The 15,431-nt window shown below is 43.9% G+C and overlaps 1 protein-coding gene across 1 annotated transcript in view; it reads left to right on the top strand.

The window, feature by feature from the left end:
* The first annotated feature begins 11,944 nt into the window (after positions 1-11,944).
* Positions 11,945-15,431, top strand: part of Senp6 (SUMO specific peptidase 6) — a 92,539-nt gene continuing 89,052 nt past the window's right edge. Inside the window, exon 1 of the mRNA XM_090338540.1 lies at positions 11,945-12,165. Within this exon, the coding sequence (XP_090194666.1) occupies positions 12,087-12,165 (79 nt within the window). The 5' untranslated portion in view covers positions 11,945-12,086. The remainder of the gene's footprint in view (positions 12,166-15,431) is intronic.

Raw genomic sequence — 15,431 nt, 5'->3', positions numbered from 1 at the left:
GCTCGGTGGTATAACTGCCTCTGTTCCAACACCACCTGTCCCCCCCAGCTACTTGAGATGGAGATCAGGCAGATTGTAACTCAAGACCCATCCAGGCATAAAAGGTAACAAGATATCATCTCAAAAAATGAGCCAACTGAGCATCAGTGGTTCACACCTATAATCTGGGGAAGCTTAACTCTGAGGTACACAGTTCAAAGGCAGGAAAGCCTGTGAGATGCTGATTTCCAATTAACTATCAAAATAGATTAAATAAATAAATGGCTGAGAGTGGAGCTGTGGCTCAAATGGTAGAGCTTCAGCTTTGAACAAGAAAGCTAAAGGACAATGCTCAGGACCTGACTTCAAGCACTACTGATGCCACACACACACACATACACACACTCCAGATATGATGATGTGTGTTTATCTGTAATACCAGCTCCTCAGGAGGCATCAATTAAGGAAATCATGGTTTGAACCTAGGCTGGGCAAAACCATGAGACCCTATCTCAAAAATAACTTGAAGGGGAGCAATGACTCAATATTTGCATATCCAATGTTATGGACATGGTATTGGAAATATAAACACAACCACATAGACATAAAAATGTATGACTCCATAGAGATAATGTTTTATTACATAGATTAATATGTATCTATGACATATGAACCCTTAGCTTAATTTTAATTATGTTGTAAAATCTAAGTGCCAGTGATTGTATATAGATATTTCCTTCTGGAATACTTGTTTGTTAAACATGTCATTTGAAATATAATGGAAAAATCAATGTTAATAAATTCTTTAATAAAAAAATAACTTGAAGGGGAAGGAATAGCTGTGGTATCGCTAAGCTGTAGAACATCTGCCTAATGTAAGGTCCTAAGTTCAAATGTGATAACTACCAAAACTTTATTTAAAATACCTACTCAGATGCATAGGGAACATGTTAGAGATGGCAGAGGTACAGGTGAAGAAATAACACACACTTTTGTGTGCGTTGGGTACTGGGTCTTGAACTCAGGACCTTACCCTCTTGCTTAGCTTTTTCTTCTCAAAGCTGTCATGCATGCCACCACTCAAACCTCAGCTCAACTCCCAGTGTTTTGTTGGTTAATTCAAAATAAATTTTCCAGATTTGTCTGTCCAGGTAGTTTCAAACTCCTCAGATCTCAGCTTCCTGAGCAGCCAGGATTATAGGTGTGAGCCATCAGCACCAAATTCAGAAAAGATGCATCTTAGATCATTCTAGCTTTGATAAAAGATGGTATCCAGTTGAGAATACATTTGAAAAGTAGAAATAAATCTATAGAAAACACCAGCAAGCAAGAAACAAAATCATGTTCTCAGATTCTCTAGTCCTAAAAGTATCCAAGATAAAGATGCTAGTGGTGGGCTGGAAATGTAGCTTAGTAGTAGAGTGCTTGCCTAGCATGCATGAATCCCTTGGAATTCTCAGTACCACATAAACAAAAAAAGCCAGGTGTGGCACTATAGCTCAAGTGATTGAGTGCAAGCTTTGAGCAAAGGAAGCTCAGGGACAGTGCCCAGGCCCTGAGTTCAAACACCAGGATTAGAAATAAAAAAAACTTAAACGAGAAATGTGACCTTTACTTAGCAGTAATTCCTTATTGTTTATGCTCCTCTTACAAAAAATATTGCACTAAAACATTTGAAATGGAATATGTCATATTTGGTAATGACCAAATACAGATTTTTTAAATTCCCCACAAGACTAAGCTGATGAAAATTTCACACACTCATCTTACCTACCTCCTACCTTCTTAAAAAAACCAGGCACCAGTGGTTTACCTCTGTAATCCTAGCTACTCAGGAGGATGAGACTGAAGATGGCAATTCAAAGCCAGCTCAGGCAGGAAAGTGAGACTCTTATCTCCAATTAACCACCAGAAATCTGGAAGTGGCCCTGTGGCTCAAGTGGTAGAGCACTAGGCTTCAGGGACAGTGTGCCCAGGCCTAGAGTTCAAGCCCTATGATGGACCAAAATATATATACATATATATATATATTCACTTGAACCAAAGATGTGAAATAATTATGTGCTCAAAAAGCTATGAATTCATAAAAATAGAAAAGACTTGCCTATAGAGATGTACAGAGATGAGAGAACAACAGTGTCTTCTGAGAAATACAAAATCTTCTAAGGAAGCAACTCACTGGTATCCCAATGGTTTTCCATATAGAAGATCAAGACCTGAGAATGCTCCGGACACCCTTGACTCGGAGAGATATCCTTGTACCTTTCAGTGAATTTCCATTCCTTCTTAAACCTTGACTTAGTGAGTTTGTTATTTTCCACTACTATAATCTTGGCTTAGACCCAAGGTAAGCTTAAGTTTTAATTTTCCTCCTACTAGTTGTCCTGAACAAGTAATATTTTATTCTTCTAGATACCTGAATACCACTATTACATAATAAAATTTAACATGACCACAGATCATATAGCTTCTTACCAACAAACAGAGTAACTATATTTTGTAAGAAGAAAAAAAGAAAGCCATTGATCTTGATGCTTAGATTACAAAGAAAATATCTTTATGCAAATCTACAGAAAAATACAATCAGTACCTCATACCTGTAATCCTCGCTGCTCAGCAGAGATCTGAGGAACAGAGCTCAAAGACGGCCTAGACAGGAAAGACTCTTATTTCCAATTAACCAACAGAGAGCCAGAAGGGGAGCTTCTGCACAAGTGGTAAAATGCCAGCCTTGGGCAAAAAAATCTCAGCAAGAGCAGGGGGCCTTGAGTTTAAGCGGTGCTGGCGCATGCACACACACACACACACACACACACACACACACACACACAGAAATGTTGGATTTTAAATTCTGCAGGTATGCAATGTGGACATTTTTCCTAATTAATTATTTTTCTTGCCAGTCCTGGGGCTTGAACTCAGGGCCTGGGCACTGTCCTTGGGCGTTCTCAAGGCTAAAACCCTACCATTTGAGCCACAACAACATTTCTGGCTTTTTCTATGTATGTGGTACCAAGGAATCAAATCCAGGTCTTCGTGCATGCTAGGCAAGCACTCTACCACTAGGCCAAACTCCCAGCCCTACACATACTATTTGTAAGCACAATTATGCTAAGCTAGAACTATAACCAGAAAAAGTCAACTGGCAAATAGAACAAGAGCAGGAAGTCTGTGAGATCTCTGACAAACTCTCCATGGCTTGTTCAGATGAACCCCACTGTTGATGCATTTAAGTCTACACATAAAATCAAGATAGAACTTGGAAATAATTAAATTTAAAATACAAAACATTTACAGAAGGATTTCATCTGACATCACGCACAGCAGCCTGCTTCAACCTCCTGGTAGTGAGACCGCAGGCGTGCCCCACCATGTCGTGCCCCACCATGTCGTGCTGATGGGTGCACTGGTCATTTTTCAGCACCATTTCGCTTCTTGCGCCTCCATTTGTTTCCTTTCATCTCCACCCTGTTTCTCATTTCATCATCCTTTCCGGCTTTCCCTAACAGTTTCACATTTTCTACCCACTATCATGGAGCCCTAGTCACAGTGTAGAAAGAGATACACAGAACAGTTGGTATAAGCTTCTGGTTTTAAGGAATAATGATAGCCAGGTGTCTTTTGGCTCACGCCTGTAATCCTAGCTGTTCAGGAGGCTGCAATTCGAGGATCATGGTTCAAAGCCATTCTGGACAGACAAATCCAAGAGTCTCTTAGCTCCAATTAACCAGCAGAAAGCTGGAACTGGAAGTGTGGTTCAAGAGGTAGAGTGCCAGTATTGAGAGAAAAACAAAAAACCCTAAGCAGGAGCACAAGGCCCTGTGTACAAGCTGCAATACTGGCACAAAAGATTTTTTTTTTGCTAGTTTTGGGCCTTGAACTCAGGGCCTGGGCACTGCCCCTGAGCTTCTTTTGCTGAAGGCTGGCACTCTACCACTTGAGCCACACTCCCAGCTCCCTTTGGCTATTTTTAACACCAGATTTAATGCTACTACTTACAAATCTAGAACCAAGGTTATAATAATTAAAACACAAGTACTTACTAGAGATGTTTTCCATGAGTTTGATCATAAATACCTTAGAGAAGAACCCAAAGGGGAGCTGACAAAAATTTACAACAGCTCAAGTCAAAATTTTTTGTAAAGCTGATTTTATAATTGACAGGTATCTTGTCATTTCCATTGTATATGGCATTTGAGGATATTAAGTATGATTGACAGCATTACATCAGCACTGGGCACTGGTAGCTTGTGCTTGTAATCTTAGCTACTCAGGAGGCTGAGATCTGAGGATCATGGTTCAAAGACACCCCAGGCAGAGAAATCTCCATGAAACTTTTTTGTCCAGCCTGGGGCTTGATCTCAGGGCCTGGACACTGTCTTTGGGCTTTCTCAAGGCTAGAGCTCTACCATTTGAGCCACAGCACCACTTCTGGCTTTTTCTGTGTAGGTGGTACCGAGGAACTGAACCCAGGGGCTTGTGCATGCTAGGTGAATACTCTACCCTAGGTTACGATCCCGGCTATCCATGAGACTCTTATCTCCAATGCAAGCACACGTACTTGTAAAAGATGAGTGCCACTCACAATTTAGAGATCGCTGGTAAAGTGTTGGCAAAGTGTTTCCCTGAGTCTGGCATATTCTATATATTCTATAGAAGTGTAGTTAATGCCTGCTACAGGAGTCAGCAACAATTAGCATTATAGTTATACAGACAGCATGTTAATTTAGTTTTTACCTTGGGAGTAAAGTTAGAATCTTTGGCTAGGTACAATAAATGCATCTTATATAACAAAGATTTAAATTTCTTGTAAAACAGCATCTCTTGGACACCAAAGAGGTTTGTGTATTAGACGATAGACAGATGTGCGCAGCATGTCATGTACATACAATAATGTCTTCTTAGCTCAATGTGTCATGGATAACAAGAGCACTCAATGGTTTTTTGGTATGTATAAACACACATAACCTCTAACACTATACATTTTGGCATAACATTTAAATAAAATAAGCTACCAGTGTCTGGACGAACAGAATTTGTGTGTGTGTGTGTGTGTGTGTGTGTGTGTGTGTGTGTGTGTGTGTGTGTGCGCGTGTGTGTGTGTGGTAACTAGAGCTTGAACTCATGTCCTCTTGCTTGCATAGCCCCAAATCACACCTCCAGCAGCCTTGTAGATCAGGGGAGGAGGCCTTTGTCTTGATTGTCCCTTGCTAGGCTCTTCTGCTATCAGGTGGCCTGTTCATATATCATAGGGATCTCAACTTTTCTCAAAATGAGAAATCAAATCAAATGGAAAGTTAAATACAAGAAATAAAACTAATCCTTTTCCAGCGTCTGACATGGTAAGAAGTATTTAGTTATTTGCTAACTTTCTTTATATCTTCTTTAACATTTTTTTGCCAGTCCTGGGGCTTGAACTCAGGGCCTGAGCACTGTCCTCGGACTTGCTGAAGGATAGAGCTCTACCACTTGAGCCACAGAGCCATTTCTGGCTTTTCTGTGTATTGGTACCAAGAACTCGAACCCAGGTCTTCGTGCATGCTAGACAAGCACTCTACCACTAGGCCAAACTCTCGGCTCTCCTCTTCCTTCTTTCTTCTTTCTCTTCCTGCTCTTTCTATCTGAGTCTATTAACCTTAATAAACTCAGGTTATGGCCAAGGCTCAATCTCCTGAATTAAAAGACAAGTGATAACCTTTCTTGTGTAGTAAGTGGATCCATCCTTAAGCACTGACTGGGGCTCTCTCTGGTGACAGCTGTCACTCAGGAAACACCTCTGTGAGGAAAAGGAAATCTATCCAGGGACTCTTTCTTCTAATGTATACCCACAGTCTTTCTGAAATGTGCATTTTTTTTTACTAGTTTGATAGCAGCAAAACAAAGTGAAATTAACCTTTGTTAGACAAACACTATGCATCAAGTAGCTAAGTAGTCTGCCAAAATAACTTCGTGGTGGAGCACAGAAATGAACATTCCTCTGAGGACTTCCCGTAGGAGTGAGACTGAATGGATGAGTCAAAACAGGAGACTTTCAGCTTCCAAGAGATAGTATTTCAAGTTCCAAACCCACAGTGCTAGTCTACCCCCTTACTTTTTTGATGCTTTGAAGACTTAAGTTTGTTAACCTTTATAAGTTTAATAAAGATAGAGCAATCTGGGTAGCACATTGGTGGCTGATGTCTAATCCTAGCTGCTCAGGAGCCTGAGATCTGAGGATCGTGTCTTAAAGCCAGCCTGGGCAGAAAAGTCCCTGAAAGACTCCAATTAAGCACTTAGAAACTGGAAAGTTGTGGCTTAAATAGTAGAGCACTAGCCTTGAGCAAAGTGCTCAAGGACAGTGCCCAGATCCTGAGTTCAAACCCCACAATCACCCCCCACCCCCACCAAAAAAAAAAAAATAAAGACAGGCAGGCAGGCAGGAAAGAAAGAAGGAAAGAAAGAAGGAAGGAAGGAAGAGATAGAGTTAAGAAATGTAAAATCTACCAGGACTGGCTAATGCTTGTAATCATAGCTACTGAGTAGTATGAGATGTGAGGATTGCAGTTCACAGCCAGCTCGTGCAGGAAAGCCTGTGAGACTCATCTCCATTTAAGCACCAAACGTTCCAAAAGTGGAGCTATGGCTCAGTGGTAAAGCACTAGCATTGACACAAAAGCTCACAGGCAGTGCTCAGGCCCTGAGTTCATGCCCCAGGATGTGGTGGTGGGGGGAATGGAGAGAGACAGAGAAATAGAGAGGGGGAGAGGGAGAGAAGGAAAGACAGAGAGAGAGAGAGAGAAGAACAGAGAGAGAGAGAGAGAGCGAGAGAGCGAGAGCGAGAGAGAGCGAGAGAGAGCGAGAGAGAGCGAGAGAGAGAGAGAGAGAGAGAGAGAGAGAGAGAGAGAGAGAGAGAGAGAGAGAGAAAGTCCTACTGGCTAGGGTAGTTCATTCCTGTGGATTTGCCTAGCCTGGGCAAAATGTTCCAGAGATTCCATTGCAACCTACACACACACACACACACTATGCATATATGTGTGTATATGCATGCATGTGTTATATGTCTATATGTATTATATGTCTGAGTATATTATATCTGTATACATACATATGCATACACATATATGTTATGTATGTATTTGGGTGTGGCGGTATACATCTGTCACTCAATGTGTGCAGGAAATGCAAGAGGAGAATTGCTTTCCATGCCAGACTGGACATAAACCTAACTCTATTTTTAAAATAATTAAAGCATAAAAGGGCAGGGAAATGGCTCAATTTGTAAAGTGCCAGCTTAGCAAGCCATGAATTTTAACTCATTCATTTTCAATCTGGAGTCGGCAGTAGAGAAGAGTACTTTCAGAAAATGGCATTACAAGCCACTACCACATTCCCTCTACTATTATTAATTGGAGATAATAAATGAAGAATGAATAGCCACAAGGCTAGGCATCATGTGGTGTTGACAAATAGGACAAATACAGTCCTGATAATGTAGAAAAGTTCCATTCATAAGCACTGTTTCTTACTTTCAAATTTCCTAGTAGGCTCATCCATTCTATTTTAGTCCTCATACACAGTAATGAGAAAATCTGGACTTTGGAGTCTAAATTCACTTAGTTTCCAGGCCCATGTTGACAGCTTTTCTGGCCAAGTCACCTTGGCAAAGTCAGTTAGCCCTGGAGTCTCAGATTCCACTCATAAGAATAATGGTGATTGTTTGATAAGTGTTATCTGGGAGATCTGGATACTATACTTAGCATATACTAGAGATATACTAGATATACTTAGTATATCTGAGAACACTGCTTTTACATAAATGACACACTTATACTACCTTGACCAGTATCCTTTCTTTTCTTTTATTATATTTTGGGGTACCAGTATACTAAGACTTGAAGTTAGTACCTGGAGCTCTCACTGAGCTTTCTTACTCATAGTTAGTGCTCTACCACTTGAGCAATATCTCAGCCCAGTTTTTTGCTGGTTAGAGGTATAGTCTCTCAGACTTTTCTGCCTCGACTGGTGTTGAACCACAATCCTTGAAGTAGATTACAAGCACAAGTATTCAGCTTCACTATTATGAGCTTATTTGAAATATAAATTAGTGGGTTCCTCTCAGACCTAATAAATCACACAGTCTTGGAGAGGATGAGTTGAACCACAGTTCCACTTCTGGCTTTGCTAATTAACTAGTTTTGTCTGCGTAGACTGGGTTTGAACTATGATCCTTAGATCTCAGCCTCCTAAGTAGCTAGGATTACAGGTATGAGCTACTAGCACCAGGATTCTATGCTCTTTCTAATGCTGTAAATCTCTCACATTGCAGCTAGCATTTTTTCTATTTTAGACAGGTTTAAAATGCTTCCCAGCTGGGCGCTGGTGGCTCACACCTGTAATCCTAGCTATTCCGGAAGCTGAGTCTGAGGATGAGATTCAAAGCTAGTCCAAGCAGAAATGGGCTTGAAATGTTTATCTCCAGTTAACCAGACTCTTATCTCTAATAAACCATTCAGAAAAAGCCAGAAGTGGTGCTGTGGCTCAAGTCGTAAAGCACTAGCCTTGAGCACAAAAAGGCTCAGGGATAATGTCCAAGCCCTGAGTTCAAGACCCAAGACTGGCATTAAAAAAAATTCTGTACACAGTAGTATGAAGAAAAAAGTGATGATTGTGCTTTCAAAAAGATGTATTAAAACAAGGTTACTATTTAATTACTGACTATAAATCTCTATCCACATACAATATGGGTTACTTTGTTTCACATAGTCTTAATTTTGTGGTGGCCCTGGAGTTTGAACTCAGCATTTTTGTGCTAGCCAGGCACTCTATCACTTGGACCTCCTAATAGTTTTATATACATCCTTATTTTTTCCCTTTTAAATTTCCAATGAAGTAATGTGCCTTTGTGCCTGAACCAGGAAGGGAGAAAAGTAAATATAAGTGAAGTTGAAGAGTGAGAGCTGGGTGCCAGTGGCTCATGGCTGTAATCTCAGGAAGGTGGGTCTAAGGACTACAGCCTGTGAAGGAAAGTCCATGAGACTCTCCAGGGAACCCACAAAAAGCCAGAAGTGAAAGTGTGGTTCAAGTGGTAAAGTACCAGTCATAAGCAAAAAAGCTAAGAGAAAGCACTCAGGCCCTGAGTTCAAGTCATAGTAAAAAAAAAAAAAAAGGAAGGAAGGAGGGAAGGAAGGAAGGAAGGAAGGAGAAAGGAGTAGGAGTTAATGGGTCCGGAGAGTGCCAGGAGATTACGATGATCACAGTTGTGGGCTGTTGGAGTTTGGAAGGGCAGCCTCTGCCTGCTCCTTCCACAAAAAAAAAAAAAAAAAAAAAAGCGCAACAAAAGAAGTTACGTTTGTACTTTTGTAATTACTAAGCACACCATTTCAAGGACATAGTCCAATTTTAATTTTTTTTTCAGCCTTAAAACTTACATAGGAAAAAAACCTATATAGACACATGATTCTATCAGCTCTTAATTGATTATACTCCTATGGAATACCAGTGATTAAAGAAAATGTATTTAACATATACTTGAAAGTGGACACTGATCATTTCACTTACAATTGCAGGCTTAGAACAATTAAATTGAGGGGCTGGGAGTTTGGCCTAGCAGTAAGAGTGCTTGCCTAAGCAAGCGTGAAGACTGGGGTTCGATTCCTCAGCACACCACATACATAGAAAAAGCCAGAAGTGGTGCTGTGGCTCCAGTGGTAGAGTGCTAGCCTTGAGAAAGCCCAAGGACAGTGCTCAGACCCTGAGCTCAAGCCACAGGACTGGCAAAAAAAAAAAAAAAAAGGAACAATTAAATTGAAAAACCTTAGCGATGCTTGAATGTAATGATTTTGAAATACGCCCATGAACTTTAGCTGCATGTGCATCACTTGTGAACTTTCAGAAATCCTTTTTCTGGTTTCCCTTCAGTCTCACTGAATCAGAGACTCTGAAAGTGGGACAAAGTGATCTGTTTTAACAAATCCTTTAGGTGATTGCTTTAGAGTTGCAGTCACCAAATTCCCACAGATGTTCACTGAATTTAAAAGTGAGCCAGGCACTGGTGATTTATGCCTATAATTCTAGCTGTCTAGGAGACTCTGGTCTAAGTATCACAATTTGAACTCAGGTTGGGCAGACAAATCTGAGAGACCCCTTTACCAACAATTAACCAGCAAAAAAAAAAAAAAGGCAGAAATGGAGGTGTGGCTCAAGTGGTAGAGTGCCTGCCAGCCTTGCTAGAAACAGCTAAAGTGCCAAGGCCCAGAGTTTAAGCTCCAGTACCAACACTCACCAAACAATCCAAACTTGGGTTTTGACAAATTGTTTGGTTCAAAACATACACTTGATTTTTAATTTCATGAGCATTTTTTTGGTATCATGGTTGTTGGAGTATTACCATACCCTTACTTTGTCAACTTACCATACATTCATTGCCTTACATTTTCATAAAGTGAGCTTGACATTTTGTGTGTCTCCCTGTGCAAGGTGTTTTTTACCCTGTAGGCTCTAGAGGGAGAGCTAGTTTCCTGCCATTGCCACTTTCAGGGGGCATCCAACTCATTTCTTGACTTCTGGTCCCTTCTATTTGGTTTAATCCAAATAGTTAAATCATTTGGTTACACCAAGTGGTTCAATTACGTGATTCATTTCTTTATAGATCTGCAGTGTGGAGAGATGCCGCATCTGTCTCTGTAACACCTCTCTACTTATCACAGCAAGTGCATGAAATTTCCTCAATCAAATTAAATTAGAGCAAATTACATTTATTACATTCTTCTTAATCAGGAAAGTCTCTGTGAAAAAGATATGCGTTACTTTACGCCAAAAAACGACTTCCTGAGTAATGGGACAATTTATTCATCAACGAATGTACTTAAACATTAAAAAATATTCTGACTGCTGTTGCCTATCGATATAGTGAAGTTTTTTTTTTTTAAGACAAATATTGAAGCAGTTGATCACAGGAGCTGAATTTGTTGTGGGAGAATTTTTTTTTAAGTTGACATTTCCGTTAATAAAAATGTACTTTAAAAAAAAAAAAAGGGATGACGGAAAGCCCTCGGTGCAGTGTCTGGAAAGGATGATGCAGACGTGACTGGCCGCAGTCTTTCTGTCTCTCCCCTCTCTTTTCTTTTGCACCTAAAACGAGGAGGGCGTGGTGCTGGGATCTTCTCTGCCGGGATGTCGGGACTTCCCCTCGGAAATGGCCATGTCCCCACCGCGGAGGGGCTCCGCCGTCTCGTGCTCGGGTAGCTTTGTAAACCGTCTTTTCCCGCGGTGGTTTAAATCCCCAGGCCTTCCTCCAGCAATGAGCTTTGCAGACCCATGCCAAATACCTCCCCGGCCCGGCCCGGCCCGGCCCGGCCCCGCGGCTCACCCCCACCCGCAGCCTCGCGGACGCTGCCGAGGCCCGGGAGCCCGAGCCGGCGGCAGGGCCCGGGTGGGGGCGGGGAGCGGCGGCGGCGGCGGCGGCGGCGGCCGACGCGACGGAGCGGCGTCCGCACGGCCGGCGCTGATGCACTCACGCCGGGGCGGGGTGTGCGCACGGCCTTAGAGGCGGCGGCGGCCACTGCCGCAGAGCCGAGGGGGCCCAGGCGGGGACGCCGGACGGGTGGGAGAAGACCTTGCCGGCCCGACGCGGCGGGTGCGGCCATTTTCGGGTCGGGGACGCAGGGCGGCGTGCGTGTGTCGGGCGTGCGTGTGTCCGTGTGAGCGCCCGCCCGCCCTCTCCCCGCCCCACCCCCCCACCGAGGACCCGCGGCCGGAGGCAGCTTCTCGCGCGGCCCGGGCGGGCGGTGGATGGGGATTCGCGGGCCGAGCGCCGCCGGACCCGGGAAGCGCCGCCGCCGCCCGCGCCGCGCCGGAGGAGCCCGAGGAGGAGGCCCCGGGCCGCGGGGCCGCGGCGCCGCCGCCCGCCTCCGCCGCCGCGCCGCCCGCCTCCCCGTCGCGGGGCCCGCGCGTCAGGGGCCTGCTTTTGTGAAGGCCGCTCCGGACGCGGGGCCGCCGCTCGCCTGACGCGGAGCCCGAGGCCTGCAACCCTGCGGCGGCTACCTTCCCCGGGCGCGGCCCCTCATCCCCGCGAGCACGGTGGCGGTCTGGGCCATGGACTAAGGAGGAGGCGGCGTGGGAGGAGGAAGATGGCGGCCGGCAAGAGCGGAGGCGGCGGCGGCGGCGGCGGCGGCGGCTGCAGCGCGGAGGAGATGACTTTTCTGGAAGGTAACGTCGCGTTTTCTGCCCTTCCGGGAGCGGGGCCGCGGTGCCGGGCCGCGGCCTCCGGCGCTGGGTGGGCTCGGGCCGAGCGGGGCTCGCGGGCGGGCGATGGCGGGGAGGGGGCTGCGCGGGCCTCGCTGCGGCCCGGCCCGGCCCGGCTCGGCCCGGCCAGGGGGGCGGCCCGGGAGGCGGCGCGCGGGGGTCGGGGACATTTTTTTTCATTTTGATTTCTCGATGGTGGGCCGAGGATGAGAGCCGACTACATCCGGGCATCGATGGAAAGTTTGGGGTCGCCGAGGTGGGTTTGCAAACGGGGAGACCTACCTAGCTGGAGTCCCCGGGGCTGGCACCTGCCACCCGCCGTCCCCACGAGGCCTGGCCCTGCCTGAGGCCTGGCCAGATACGTTTTGCCGGAGCCAAAGCATCATGACCGTGACAATAATGATAATTGTGAAACAGTGCGGGGGTCACGGGGTCAGCGGGGTTGGGGGGCTTGGACAGGCAGTGTAGGTAATGGACAAAGTTTCTTCCTTCTTGCCATTTTACCATTTTTTATTCAGGTATGGCAAGAATGTTTGCGGTCGGTGGATTCGGCCGGTCTTTAGAAGGCGAGAGGAGAAAAAAAAAAAAAACGTTTTGCTTGGGATCGGTTTATTCGTAAACACTCCCCCTCCAGCCACTCCTGTAGCTAAATTTCCCGAGGACTTAGCTATTTCTGTTTATTTCACTATACATGGTTCAGTGATTGTTCAACAGTCGTTGAGCTTATAAATATGTTCAGGAAAGTGAGTCTTAAGCGTGTGTTAAAAATAAATTCTAACATCCCCTTCCCTCCCAGATGCACTCTTAAGCGCATCTGCCTCTCCAGTGATACCTTACCAATGACTAGGAATATTCCTGAATTAAAGTCTAATGGAATGGGAAATCCTGTTAGCTTAGACCCCAGTGGTAGCAGGTTCTGTAGGAGGACGTTGAGGGATCGATCGGGTGTGCCTTGTCCACTGCTTTGATAACGGCATTTCAGTTATGAAGAGAGGTGTGAGGGAATTGTGTGCACTCTGCGTTTCAGTCCTGGGGTTTGAACTCAGCCCTGGTGCAGGCCCTGAACTTGGCTCAAAGCTAGCACCCTACTACTTGAGCCAGAGCTCCACCTCTGGTATTTTGCTAGCTCATCAGAGAGTTAATCCGAGTCTCACGGAGTTTCCTACCTTGGCTGGCTTCTGGCTGGCTTCTGGCTTTGAACCTCCAGCTTCGGATCTCAGTCTGCTGAGGAGGGAGCCACCAGCACTCTACTAATTCTCTTAATTCTTGCTATGTCTTAGTGATGAGAGCTTTCTATGTGAGATTCTTACTAAGATGAGAAAGCTAGGAATTTCTGAGTTCATTTCAAATTCCTTGGAACAGAATTAATAGATAATTTGTCAAGCGGCTGATGTTACAGGTAATGAATACTTGGTGTTTTTGATATTCCAAACTCAAAAGATGCTCTCGGTGTAGACATGATAATACTTTTGTGCTGTAGTACCTTTTGAGCTTCTCTAGGCTTTTGATTCCATTTAAGTTATGATGGTCGACATAGGGAAAAAGAACACGATGCCAACAGATAACAGCTGATCTGTTTATGGATTCATTTTCGCCATATCTTATTCCATACCTCATTTAGCATTTTCATTAAGGAAATGGTAATTTTTTTAGAAATTTGGCAAAAGAAAAGGGTCTTGATTCCCCATAACCAGTTCTCATGGATTGTTTTGGATCTTCCTAAATAATGAATCATAGCTATTACTACTTCATATAATACTATTTTTCCATTGTTGTTTTGGTTTCTTACAATTTTATTATTGATTGATTGTGCCAGTACTTGAACACACGGGCTGATGCCCTTTCTTGACCGTTATGCTCAAGGTTGTCCCTCTACCACTTGAGCCACACACCTATTTTTCTGGTTGGTTGGAGCTAACGAACCGTCTTGGAGACTTGCTGCCTGGGCTGGTTTCCAACCTCAGAGCCTGGATTTCAGCCTCCTGAGGCTCATGAGCCATCGGAGCCTGGCTCTTTGATAGTTTTAGTAATTAAATATTCCTTGTAACTTGCCATACTTTTTTGTCATTTCATGTTAGTGTTTTCAGAATGTTTATCCATAGATTTTTAAATTTTATTATTAAAACATCTACATATTTACTTCAGTTGATGCCCTACAGCACAGTTCTTTGACTATCTGAAGTAGGTTTTCATTTATTCATCATACATAACAGCCCACTCTGCACTATGCCAAGGCAAATACAACAGTGCATAAAATAGCAAAGTCTCTGTCTTCAAATAGCTTGTATGTTAGTGGAAGACACTCAGGTAATCTATTTGGAGTTGTATCTCCAATTTGCCTATAGTTTCTTTTGCTCTGTTCGTGTCTGCTAAGATGTCCTGGCACCACAAGGGTTCATGTGTACACATGACATTTACACATAAAATACTGACTTTTATGGTTTGTATCAGCACTTACCAAATGACAACATTTGTTCCTTTTCAGCCCTGTAGGCTCTGTGAAAACAATGAGTCTGTGTCTTTACTGTCATTTCTTATACCTAGAACCTATTTAAGAAATAAAGCAAAGCAGATTATACCAGTGCTATGGAAGAAACATACCCAAGAAAGATGGAGAAGCTGTTTTACAGTGTGTAATCAGGAAAGACACCCTGGAGGATGTGACACTGGGTAAATGCTTCAACTGTGAGACTCTTCCAAGGAGGTGATAGTGAAAGGTTCAAAGGTGATAGGGTTCCATTGTGTTTTCCTTTTTTCGTCTTCCTCATTTTTGGCTTATTACTTTCATATCTGTTCACATAACTTATTTCCATTTCATTTGGTTCTAGTAGACTTCCCTTAGTTCATTACCCTAGTGTATCTGTCTGCTATGTTGTAGGCACTAAGTGATATACAGTGGTGAGTGGAAATAAACCCATGGTTTCTCCACAGAATTTCCCATGTGCTGAAGAAAATCAATATAATCCAATAATGATGGGGTAAAGGTACAATAGAGAATTTGATCTAACCAGGGTGGTTTGAAGGGTGAAGCAAAGGGGAGGTGAGGCAGGGCTTTCCAGACCGAGGGGAGAAAATAAAAGAGCATGGCACATTTAGGAAGTAGAGCAGGACAGAGTGTGATGCCTGTAAGGATAGTGGTACAAAGTGACATCAAATTTGCTTCAAAGAAGGTCATTGGCTAAAACCAGTTAGTGACTGGAATAGAGGGTAAGGATGATGGTAGCCTGCCT

Source organism: Megascapheus bottae, chromosome 8 (genome assembly GCF_031878675.1).
Source record: "Megascapheus bottae isolate mThoBot1 chromosome 8, mThoBot2.hap1, whole genome shotgun sequence".
In the NCBI taxonomy this organism is placed as follows: domain Eukaryota; kingdom Metazoa; phylum Chordata; class Mammalia; order Rodentia; family Geomyidae; genus Megascapheus; species Megascapheus bottae.
Note: the sequence above shows the minus strand (reverse complement) of the source record. Positions and strands in the feature narration are given on the sequence as shown.